Here is a 12,144-nt window from a genome sequence, read left to right as displayed (position 1 = left end):
TGGGAGAGAGCCTATGAAGCTATTGTCAGCTTCTCTATTTCAAAATGGAGGCAGCATAAATATATTGATATCAGAAATATGTGGTTTTTAAAATTTATTGGTGTATGATAAAGATGATCTGATCTGTGAATGCATATGCGTGTGTGGTTACTTTTTATAATGTAAAATATGAATGAAGATTTACTCAAAATAAAACCTAGGACAATGCTGTACATGCATGTTCTTGAAAAAAAATTCTCAGGGCATCTTTTATAATTAAAATAAATAAAAGCATTTAGCTATAGAAGGTATTTATTTTAAATAGTAATAATGCTGGATGTATGCTGTCTTATATGAAGTACAAAATGTGTCTTTGGATTTAGCGGTGTTTTACTGTCTGAATTCTTAAGCTTCTTACACTGCAGTTGGATTTAGGTGTATCCTCTGTCGTTACAATCCAAACAGACATTGTTTGGATTCTGTGGAAACACTCAAGTTTTCAGTTTGTTCTGCAGCCTGGAATAGGATCTTGTAAATCACAGATTTCTTTAAAAGCTTCTTCAATTATGATGATGTTTAATGTGCAGTAATGATACAGATACACAGACAACCTATACTGGCTCCTCCTGGGTTCTGCTTTTGTCTCATTAATGAAAACAGCTACAGCTGCTCACCCGTGGGCCACAGGAGACTGCTCAATCTGTTCTCAGTCTGACCTCTGTCAGGGACCAAACTCAGATCAGCAGTACCCAGCTGCAGAACAGGACTCAAAACTGTGTCTGACACTCCAATGCCTTTACTAGAGAAATGCAGTAAGTTCAGAAACTTGAATCCAAGCTATTTCTCCCCTTAATGAGCATGTAATGAGTTCTGTATACAGTCTGTCTTTTGTTTCTTATTGGCTGCCGTTTGTCTGTCATTTTTAACTGATTAATTTAATGCTGATAACACGTGTTGCACTCAATAACCCTACTATGTATTAAATTCCTGCTCTGTAATCTTTAATACTCTATATAGATTTTTTTTTTTTTTGGTCTGCATGTCTTCCTTGTACAATACTCTTGGTGTCTTGTGTATACTTCCATCAGTCCATTACGCCATGGACCTCCATCCCAGTAGTCTTTTTGGGGGCTGCTTATTTCTGGGTTACTTCTGTTGGACATCACCAATACTGCTGAACCCTTCATAGCATTGTTTTTAGCTGCAACTCAGAATAGCAGCTGGAGGTCGACTGTACAGTTATAATTGGGTGGTTCTCATCTAGAGCAGCCTTCCTCCTTATTCATTCAGAGGCAAGGAAGAGATTCTCTTTCTTTCTGGGTACATTCACACTGCTATGTGGAGTTAGGTTGGATGCACCTTCACAGTCTAGTCAGATACCAGAGTCTGCCTGCTAAATCCTTTTCTGAGTGGTTTACACCAGTGTCTGGGCTGCTGTGGGTAGACATCTAATGGTAACTGGGGTGATTTTTAGAGGTGTTACCCTGTAACGTATCTTTTGTATGTTCTCTTGCGGATGCATCTGTCTATGTGTACTTACTGATGGACACCTTTGAAGCTTCTGTGCCAAATGATTTTGAAAACACTTCTGCCCCCTTTTGGGCAGCTATTTTGTGAAGGCTGTATAAGCAAGTAGAGTAATGCTTAGATTTGTTAGTTATATATAGCTAGAAGTAGCTTTTTTGCATTGTTTCATACTTTATATATAGGTCTCTGCTGCTAATTAAATTTTAGTAAATGTTAAAGATCTTGCTGTTTTGTTGGAATCACTGCGCCACTTGAATACAGTGAATTGTATTTAGATAATGGAAATATTTTTCTGAAAAACTTTGGATTTTAGGATGAACTCTGTGAAGAGAGTTATTCCACTTCTATGGAGGTATGTTTTTTCCTACCAAAGTCTGTCTTAGTTCAGGCGTAGAGTCCTGTTACATAGTTCACCCTGATATCTAGACGATGATACGCGCAGAAATTCTGCTTTAAGGAGGGGAACAGTTTGGTGTTACGAAGTAGTTCAAATTCAGATTTTCCAGGTTCAGAATACCTCGTTTGTTTTTTTTTTTTTCAAAATTATTTTGTCTTTAATAGACTATTCTAAAAGCATCATGTACCCTGAGAAAATGAGGTGATTTGATACTCTGAATAAACACTTTGAAAGAGGTCACACTCCCAGGGGATAGAGACTTCATGATAGACTCAGTACAATTTCTGCAGCAATAAAATAAAGATCTCTAGGCAGAGGCTGTAAATTCTCATTTAGGGCTTGATCCTGCTTCTGTTTTTATAAGTGACAAAATTCTGCTAACATTGAGGTCAGTAGGCTCTTAAGTCTCATCACAGCACAAGATAACATTGAGGAGTATCAAGCCTGCAGTGTTTGGGAATAAGCTTCCTGAATATTTTGGCATATCAGTCTCTGGTTTTCATTCAGACTTACCACTAAAGTGTTGAATTTCAAAAGTTAAGTTCTGTGGGTTTTTTAAATTGGCATGGTAGATTTTATAAGATACATTTTTGTCACTTTGTGCCTTAGTGAATTTAGCTTCTTATTTGGGCATTAATAAAATATTAATAGGATATCCTACTGCCAGCTGGAGAGAAAAAAACAAGTTTTCACGTTTTCATATTTCACTGTCTTCTTATTCTAATGTAAATAATTAATAAAATAGAAATAAAGCCTCTTACATACCCCAGAATAGAAACTGTTACCTTTATTCACATTTCTGTTGGATCAACCACCCTGCCAATGAACAGTAATGTTCTAAAAGTTTCTTCAAAAATCATAAAAAGGAATGGTTGATCCACTTTGATGACAGGAGGCACTGTAAAGGCAGTTATTTCTGACCCACTGGCTGCTGTGGCCTCAGTTCCTTCTTCATCCACTTCAATTACTGCCTTTTGGACAACCTGAAATGCAATGTAGCAATAAAATATGTGACAGAAATAAATATAAATAACCAAATAAATAAAAATATATAAACAAACAATTCTGAGCATAGGCCTCACTTAGAGATTTCTTCTTGCAGCTGGTAGCATGAAGTAACCATTGCATTTGTCTAGTGCTCCTTGTTGACACCTGACCGTACAAGGGAGAGTTTCTCAAAAGTGGGAGGTGTATTTTCATCAGTCGCAAACACTGACTGGCTTGATATGTCACCCACAGTTGATTTTGTGAGAGCTTAGGCAAATGCACCAATCCTGGCTATTTTCCTGTATGTTTCTAATCTGTACATTCGGTAGCATAGAGTGACTATGTACAGCAATGAGGTGCAGTCCTGGACTGGTCTGAGGACCTTCCCTTCCCCCTGAAATTGCAGCCTGGCAGGATCTGATCCCTTTTTGTTCTTTCAGCCTGTGTGTACCTTTCAGTTCTTCTGTATTTGGGTCTGTATTGGTGAACTGCCTAGTCAGCTAGTGCATTCCCAACTCCCAGATTCCTAATTCTAGGAATGACTTATGTGAGGACAGTTGAAGGAATTCACCAGTGTTGAGCTCTCTGCTAAACATCTTTAAATAATGAATCTGGCTCTCATGATTCACAGGCACAGGGTGACACTTTGTAGCTGATGCACATATTGCTTCTAATATCGGTTAGAAGCTACTATTCAAGTGTTATTTTTTTCATAACACAATAGAGTTAACTGCTGAGAGTCAGCGTGAAATAGCTGGATGATCAAGAGGAAGGGAGAAAAGTGCTGCAGATTCCCAAAAGTGAAACAGTTTATACGAAACTGAAAATCACTGTAATTTTCTCTGTTAAATATTTATTCTTAAGATGTTACATTTTCCTGGAAAAGTTATTTCGTTAAGGCAGCAAAATTTTTTAAAACCATAGGTCAGGGCCCAGAGTTTTTGAAAGTTGTATAGAAGTGTTTATCATACCAGCTATTAACAGTTTTGGCAAATCACAGAGGCTTCTGTAAGGGTTTGGTGTAGGGACACTTGTAATACCAGCACCAGTAGCTTTGAAGGATTCTTTGTGATTGGGTACAAATACCTGAAGGGAGGATGCAAAGAGGATGCAGCCAGGCTCTTTTCAGTGGTTCCCAGTGACAGGACCAGACCGGAAAAACAAGAGGTTCCCACTGAACATCAGGAAACACTTTTTTTTTTTTTTTAACTGTGAGGGTGTCCGAGCACAGGCACAGGTTGCCCAGGAGGTTATGGAGTCTCTGTCCTTGGAGATACTCAGAAGCTGTCTAGGTGTATTCCTGAGCACCCAGCTATAGGTGAGCAAAGGGATTGGACCAGATGACCTCCAGAGGTCCCTTCCAACCTCAACCAATCTGTGATTCTGTGAAGTCTCTCTCAGAGTTACATTCCTAGGTTATTAATGCTATACAACCACAAGCAGTTGCATTATAAGAATTCCTTACATAGGTTTATAAAGCTATGTTTTTAAATCCTGTGACAAATTAATCTCATTTGAGTCTTGTTTTCCTCAACTATTTATAAATCCAGCTTGTTGCAAAATTTTGTTACTTTTACTCTAATGTATGAATTTTCATTTAGCGTTAATTGCATTTCATCTTGTTCCACACACTCCCGTTCTTGAGGTCACTAGTTTCTCTCTGTGGTATCTCTTTTATCTTCTTTCTTTGATCATGATTCTTGATTCTCTATCATCAGAAAATTCTTTTTTGTATCGACTAGCTGTTGCTTCTTCATAGGACATCTCTGGTCACATAGACCTGTTCCTTCTTGATATTGGTGTGGTGTTTTCCATTCTTTTGTGCTTTTCATTCTGCCTCTGTTTTCTGCCAGTCACCTGAAATTCATCTTTGCTTTCCCTTAACTAATGTTACTGAGTTACATTCTCTTCCTCTTTTTCCATGGAGCTGTGTTCCTCTTTTCTTGGCCATTCCCCACCCTTGCCTTTGCCTGTTTAAGTGATGATCTTTAAAAGTTCCAGTGTGTGAAGCTGAACATCAGTATGAGTTGGGTTGCAACTGTGTTGTGCTAAGGCTTTGCTGTGAGATTCTGTTTTTTCTCTGCCAAGGTATGCAGAAGAAAAGGCAAGACCGCTGTGACTATTCTTTCTCTCTGTTCCTTTTTGAGATTTTATTATTTGAGCTTTCTAAAGTTCTTTATTTGTTAAGAAGAATACCTGTTCCTGTACTGTGTGTTAAGGGATCCCCTTTCTAGGTTTCCTTCCTTGCTCTGGCTTTTGCCATTTAATTGTCATTTACAGTGGTTTTCTGGGTCACAGTTTTTGTTTAATTGTACTCCTTCCCCCCCAACTATATTCTTCTTGAGGCAGAGCTTTCCTCCTGTGATAAGCTAGCTTTGGAAGGTGTTGAGCACATGTGCAATGTAACTGCCCCTTACTTCTACACACCTTGTACTTGAGTGATATTCAAGAATACTTTCCTATTTAGTGTCCATATAAGTGTCCCTATATAGTTTCTTGGCTGGGCCCTTTATATACTATTACAGTCCAAATACTAAGTAATTTTAGAAGGCTTACCTGTGAAACTGCTACATATTTTTCATCTGTGAGATGACTAAGATTTGCTGAACGTGTAAAGAGATTTTTAATTCCAAGAGCATGAAGCAATTTCTTCATTTTATATTTTTGTTCCAGTTTGAACTTCGGAAATGAAATGTCCACTTTTCTGTTGGGGAAAAAAATAGTCAATGCGAAGTTGGACCATGTAGTAGATCAGTTGACTGCTGAAATGCACACTACTCAGGAATTAAGCTTGATGCAGTAAAAAGAAGAGGCAAGAATTAAAGAGTCTCGGCTGGAATTTATTTTGGCAGAATATCCTCTCTGACCTGTTGACTGCCAAAAATGCTAGAAATAATTTTCTTCTCTGTATAAAATACTTCCACCAGCACTTCCACTGCCCTGATACCAGGGTGACACGTGGATTTATTGACCAGTGGAAAGAATTGTCACTTCAGGAATCACATTTCACAGGAATAATTTGGGTTTATGTTTTTATACTCAAACTACCTATTACTCTGGGTTTCCACTGGTAGGAAAGGTTTCATAAATATACTGCATATCTAGATTTATTGTGTGCTTCGCCTGGCAGTGCTAAATTTACAGAGAGAGAAGGGAAGGCCTAAGGAAAGATTTGGAAAGACTAGTTTGCCTGTGCCCTCAGAGAGACATTTCTAACTGAGATGAGTCACAGATGTATCATCTCAGAGTAGAAGCTTTCACGTGCAGCTTGGGCTGTGGGCAGGCCATTAAAAGACCTCTACTTTGTAGATACCTGATGCCACAGAGACACCAGCATGTGAAAAGGGTTAAGAAGATGAACTAATCTTTGTTGTGCTTTGTTGCTTTGCTGCAAGACGTAAAATACATTAAGGCCAATGGATGTCAACGCAATACCTGGTCTTCATGTTTCCAAGCCAGGATTCCACAAGTTCTGCAGTCAGATGGTCTTCAAGTGAAATGTAATCTCCCTCCTTTTCTGGGATGACAATCAGCATGTGGGCTTTCCCTTTGTAGGGCAGCTTTATCACAGTGCATCTTAAGTTCTCATCAAAAGTTGAATTAACTTTATCTGACTTGAACATCATGGGTACCTGTACGCTTCTGTATTTGTTTATATGGAAAGTCTCCACTTCTGTGAATTTGGAATTAAATGGATAGATCCACTTGCCTAAGGAAAGAAAGAAATTAAATGATTATGTGCATTCAGACTTGTTCAGCGATATGTTCGGAAACCCTTAAAGTATAGGATGTTTTCTGTATCTAGTTGAAGTGGATTAAAATTGCCATATATTTATCGTATGTTCTTTAATTTTTTTTACAGCAGGAAAAGGAAGTAGTCCACAAAAACTCCTTTGTTTGCAGGGAAAGAAAGAAAAATATTTTCTAAGGTTGATTAGCTGCCAGTCAAGTGCAGAACTGATACTTTTTTTGTTTATTGAATGCTATATGAGCATCCATCTTTTATTAACACGTTGCTTCCTCTGAAATTCCCTACCAGCTGTTCAACATCCTGTTTTTAAATTAATTATACAATCTTTCTGAAGGGCTTTCAGCAGTGCACTGACTTGTAAGGTGCACTGGAATGTGCCCTCTTCTATACTAATGATTCTGATTTCTACCGTTGCTTTCAAATGTAGCCACAGCCATTTATCTATTTTCTCTGATTTTCTGCCAGGGATAGTAGACCTTGGCATTGGACAAACTGCACTTTTGTAAATACTGAAGAATAAACTTAGTCTGTAGGGAGGCTGTATGGATGAGGGGTAATTTTCTTTGTTCTCATATGTGCATTTATTTTAGCAGGGTTTCCATGAATGGCATCTGCTGAGTGCTTTGGGCTTTGGAGTAGTGGCTGTGACACAGCATTCCTCTTGTCCCTTTAGTCACCCTAGCTCTTTGTCTTTGCTTTTTACCTAACCATGTATCTCTGGCTTCTGTATGGCTGTTTCAGAGTAAAAGGTAGATGCTGGCTCCCTGTCATTGTCAGGACCTCCTTTTGGAGCCCTGTATCTGTCTTCTAAGCCAGTGATCAGAAAGACCCCAACCATAGGGAAAGGAATGTAAGATATCTGGCAGTAGAGGACCTCTCCACAGAACAGTTGCTGCCCTTCACAACTATTTCTTTCCCTCACACTGTAAGGTAATATAATGGGGTACTTTGGTTCCTCTGGGGAAAAAGGTTCTTTACTGAAATAGAGAAATTATTTTTCATGATTTTGTGTACTATGCAAAATCCGTCAATGATTTTATGCCCAGTATCCAGCATTCAAAAGACTGTCATGATTAAGAATTTTTCATTTTAATTGCTGAATGAAAATTAAACATCCTTTTTAGTCATGAAGAGGGATCATTTGGAGACAGATTGAGATAGGTTGATACAGCATTTTTTATTGTCTTTGAAACTGTGTTGTATGGAAGAAAGCACAGAAGAATTTTAGTTGCCTTTCATGAAAATAAGTTCCTATTAAATAAACCTAATAGAAGAAAGTAAATCTAGATAGAGATGTAGAGAAAACCGGACACTTGAATGAATTTAAACTTCCCCTAATATAGCTGAAGTTAGAGTCCTGATTCTTCTAATAAATAATCATTTTACAAAATAAAAACAACAGTTACCTTTAAAGACAATGTAGTCCACAAGTAGCAGTTTAGTATGGCGGTCAAGCTCTTCAAAAAGCTCCGGGATTTTTCCTTTGGTCCTTTTGTTAATGTTTTGATTTATTACAGATTTTGCCTGTGTAAAGTTTTGAAAGTCCACTCTGAGGAATTCCATATCAAAGTACTGCCTAGCTAAATTGAGAAAAGACTCCCTGAGTCTGAAGTCCTTTTGGATAAAAGAAAGAGTACCTTGCACAAGGAGAAGTTCTTCATTCATTGTGATGTTATCTTTCAGTTGTTTAAACAAAGCTGGTAGATGATGGTGATCTACTTTGTCCTTCAAAGCATGGAGGTTTAGACCTTTTACTATTTGTCTGTGTGTTTCCCCTTTGGCTGCCAGCATATATGCAGTCATGAGAGCTGATACAGAAAGGGGAGAGATGATTACATTGTTATCATGTGTCATTGCAATTTTTCTGTAGAGGTTAAATCCAAAATTTGCAGTATTTTCAGTGAAGTTGTAAAGAGTGAAGTCTTCGAGACCTCGCTGTTCAAAAGGCTTGGAGATATTTTTATGAGAATGCCACTCTTCAGAAATATTGACATTTTTATTTCTTTCAATTAAATTATTCTCTTTTTCATTCTTTGGACTTTCAGGTTTGATGCCAGCCTTGCTGATTTCAACACATATTTCACTTAAAAGAAGTAGATAAATTCCTGTTTTCATGTTGACATCCAATAATGAGCTCTTTTTTTCTAGTAAAGAAAATGGAGAAATAAAAAAAAAGAGAAAGCAACACAATGAATTTTTAGTTTGTTCATCTATTCCCAATGCAAAAGGTTATAGATGTAGCAAGGTGGTCTTTCTGCATCTTCAGTGAATATACCCTAAACTTAAGATCTGGTTCCTATATGAAAGGTCATATTTAGATCAGTGAGAGAGAGAGGTTTCCAGCATCATTAAGTGAACCCAGAAGAAATAACATCATCTTCTGGTGGCTCACATCAGAAGTGTTTCACTGATTTTTCCCTTGCTAACTCATAATTCCTTTACAAAAACCCAGATTTCAAGTACAATATGCTACTCAAAGATGAAAAATCAGCTTGTTGGACCTGTGTTGCAGCTTTCGCTCTTGTGAAATTGATGTCATCTATGCGCTCAAGAATTCTAGGCAGCATGTTATGGAAATGACATTTTCCCTGGAGAGCACTAACACAGACTAATCCTATAAAATGTGGATGGTGACCTACTGAAACCTGAGAGAGCTGTAGCTCCCTGTCTGCACTTCACTGGCATTGGTGCGTGGATTTTGTTCTCCATGGTATTCATCTTAATCATGGTTGACATTCCTATTGGATCCATCTTTTTCTGGATAATGGTAGTGGCCTGGCAGTTATCATCCCTTCTGCAGAAATGTTAACCCTTAATATTTGTTACCTTACATGTTTTATATTAGTGGCTTGCTGTTTCAACAAGATTCAACTCGTTAGGAAAAGAAACCACTTGAGAAGCACAGAAGGTGTCTGATTTTCCTAGTATCATAAATGCCAACCCAGAAAACAATCTGGTTTTGACAGTTAAGAGAATATTATATTAAACATTATCTTTTTAAAACACACTTTAATACCTCTTTGTTGTACACAAAAATCAAAGTACAGCCACTAGGTTTTATCCCAGAAATGGCAATTTTGAAGAACCATGCAGAAGAATATTTATTTATGTAAGTATTTTCAAAATGTTTCAGATGTAACTCAGAGAATGCTGGAGTTCTACACTGCGTGTTACTTTTACAAACTTTGAAAAGCAGAGCCTTGCCAATGTAACTTACGCCTTTTCCCAGTAATTTTTTTTAGAAGGATGTATTTATCTGGTTATATAGAAAATTAAAATCAGACAAAACCAGTCTGTCTTTAAGAGTCTGCCTTAAGCCAAACTCACCAGAATAAATCAGGATTAACTCCACTGACATACAGATTGCACAAAGCTGGTCTAAGTCAAGGCAGACTGTGTGCCTATGGGACTTTTACCTATTCTTTCATTTTACCAAGTAAAACACCCAGTCTTGAAATAGGTAGCCATGGCATAACAGGGAACCACACAGTAATGTCACTTAGTCAAGGTGAGCTATTTTCCCATGTGTGAAGGAAAACAAAGATCCTAATGTTAATGTGGCACCAGTAGCTCTTTGTCAAGCAACTGTTCTTTCAGGGATACTACTATCAAAAGGTTGTTGTGCTCAAAGAAACCGAGTTAAGTGCTTTTATACTTTATCTTGCTCTTTGGTTCACTTACAGAGAAGTTCAATTGGGGAATAAATGAGACAGTGCAGATTGTAGTGGTATCTGTAATCATAGCTCTTGCCCAGTCAACTCTTCCCTTGATACACTGGGTTTGTAGGTTGTTGGAGAGCTAGGCTTCAGATGCTCTCATGACAAGTATAAAGAAGCTCCTATCTAGTTCATTTTTAGTATTGATAAAATGTCTAGAGCTTAGTATAAAAGGAGTAGGTGAAGCATTTCTATAAATGTGAAGGAGTGTGCTGATGTGACCCTGGAGAAACCGGAATGATTTAGACATAGGAAGCTTTTGCCAGTGAACCTGATTGTCGCTCCACTGCCAAAAGCAACCTCAGAAAGAACGTCAAAGTTCTGTGAAAACCTAGATACATATTGTTAAGACATACCAGATTTTGTATGCAATGTACACAGCAGTGGTCAAGGAGACATTACGGTGACTGTGTTTGAATCCCTAGGCATAACATCATAATATATGGCTGCCTCAAGAAGGCCAGCCACTAGCTCAGCAAGAGAAGAAGCTGAAGTTCTGACTTCAGTATCTAGCAGCTGCAACACCTTGCTCTGTACAGTGTACTTCTGTCGAGAGCCTGCTGTGTACTGTTCTTTCTGGTAAGTCGATGTGAAGTTTCTATGTTACTGCCCGTACTGCCCAAGCCCTGGAAAGATTATGGGGCCCAGGAATGAAAATACAATGTAACTGTGAGGAATTCTTGCCTTTCATCATTTCATTTCACTTCTCATCCTTCTGCTATAGCTTGCTTGTTACTCCGTTCAGATCGTTGTCCTGATCACATGCCATGGGATTCCCTGTTCGTTTATGCTTCACTGTCCAGCAAATGCTGAAGGTTTGTCAGTGTCATCTCCTCCCTGAAAATGCCATGCTTCAACATCACATAGCACGAGGATGAAGCAGTTGTTCTGTGCTAAAGATACAAGTTGTACCCAAGTTGTGATTTCTGAGCAAAGTTGGTAACGGTCTCTTCATCTGTCCAACAAAATATTTAGAGAGAACGGGATGCATCTTACAGAAGACCTCAAGCAGACTTTAGTGTCAGACATTGCTTGTGTAAATTTGCATGTGCAAATGTACTTTTAAAGCATAAAGTGCAAATATGCTTATCATGTATCTGTCCATCAAAGCAGTATATGAATTTCTCTCCCATACAGCAGTGTCGAATTGCACCTTATGGAAAAATCCTGAATGGCCGTAGTCTTTGGAGACATGCTTTCCCATTGTAAATTAAACAGGATGTTCAAGACCACCAAGCCTGCAGAGAATCCTTTTGTGTAGCAGTGGCACGCAAATGGATAAGTGAGATGAAAAGATGGATTATATGGCCCATCATTGAAGTAGTGATTCAAGAATCACTAGTGATTCAAGAATCTAGAAAACACGTGGCAACTATTAACTACTCCTTTTAAGTTAAGGATCTGTAACAGCAAATTACGGTCCTTGTATAATTTGTGATTTGGCATATGGGAAAGCTGGTTTTATTTGATTGCCGTTTATTCAGAGTTCAGCTGAATTTCACAGTTGCCTGATTCAGGCTGTGGGAGTTAGTCCTGAAAAGGTATGTTGATGTGAGTACTGAGACATTTGGGTGCCAAGTCACAGGGTGTTTTTGGCACTCAGGTGGTGTGCTATTTTCTTTTGAGATAATAGGTCACGTTCTGTACTTGGTGCAACACAGATGGGCTGTAATGACTTAATCGGGAGGCAGTGAAATCCCTGAGTGTTATGCCTCCTCTCAAGTGCATGGCAGCCAGGGAACAGAATAGAATATGCAGTGCACTGTGGTTGTGAATATTTTTTCTTT

At 38.3% G+C, this 12,144-nt stretch overlaps 1 protein-coding gene across 1 annotated transcript; it reads right to left on the bottom strand.

Annotated features, from left to right (window-relative positions):
* Positions 1-2,679: 2,679 nt before the first annotated feature.
* Positions 2,680-8,756, bottom strand: SERPINA10 (serpin family A member 10). The gene is made up of 4 exons (XM_074149741.1): positions 8,048-8,756; positions 6,326-6,599; positions 5,447-5,594; positions 2,680-2,886 (listed from the first exon to the last, which is right to left on the bottom strand). Exons 1-4 carry the CDS (start codon positions 8,754-8,756, stop codon positions 2,695-2,697), a joined length of 1,323 nt encoding a protein of 440 aa, XP_074005842.1. The 3' UTR covers positions 2,680-2,694.
* Positions 8,757-12,144: the final 3,388 nt, after the last annotated feature.

Source organism: Numenius arquata, chromosome 6 (genome assembly GCF_964106895.1).
Source record: "Numenius arquata chromosome 6, bNumArq3.hap1.1, whole genome shotgun sequence".
NCBI classification, from domain to species: domain Eukaryota; kingdom Metazoa; phylum Chordata; class Aves; order Charadriiformes; family Scolopacidae; genus Numenius; species Numenius arquata.
Note: the sequence above shows the minus strand (reverse complement) of the source record. Positions and strands in the feature narration are given on the sequence as shown.

Bases quoted from the DNA above. Each gene is read 5' to 3' on its own strand.
- SERPINA10 (XM_074149741.1), bottom strand. From the start codon at position 8,756: ATGAAAACAGGAATTTATCTACTTCTTTTAAGTGAAATATGTGTTGAA. The intron at 6,600-8,047 runs GTAACTGTTGTT...TTCTTTCCTTAG, and splicing joins GGACTACATTGTCTTTAAAG to GCAAGTGGATCTATCCATTT. The intron at 5,595-6,325 runs GTATTGCGTTGA...TTTCCCCAACAG, and splicing joins CTTGGAAACATGAAGACCAG to AAAAGTGGACATTTCATTTC.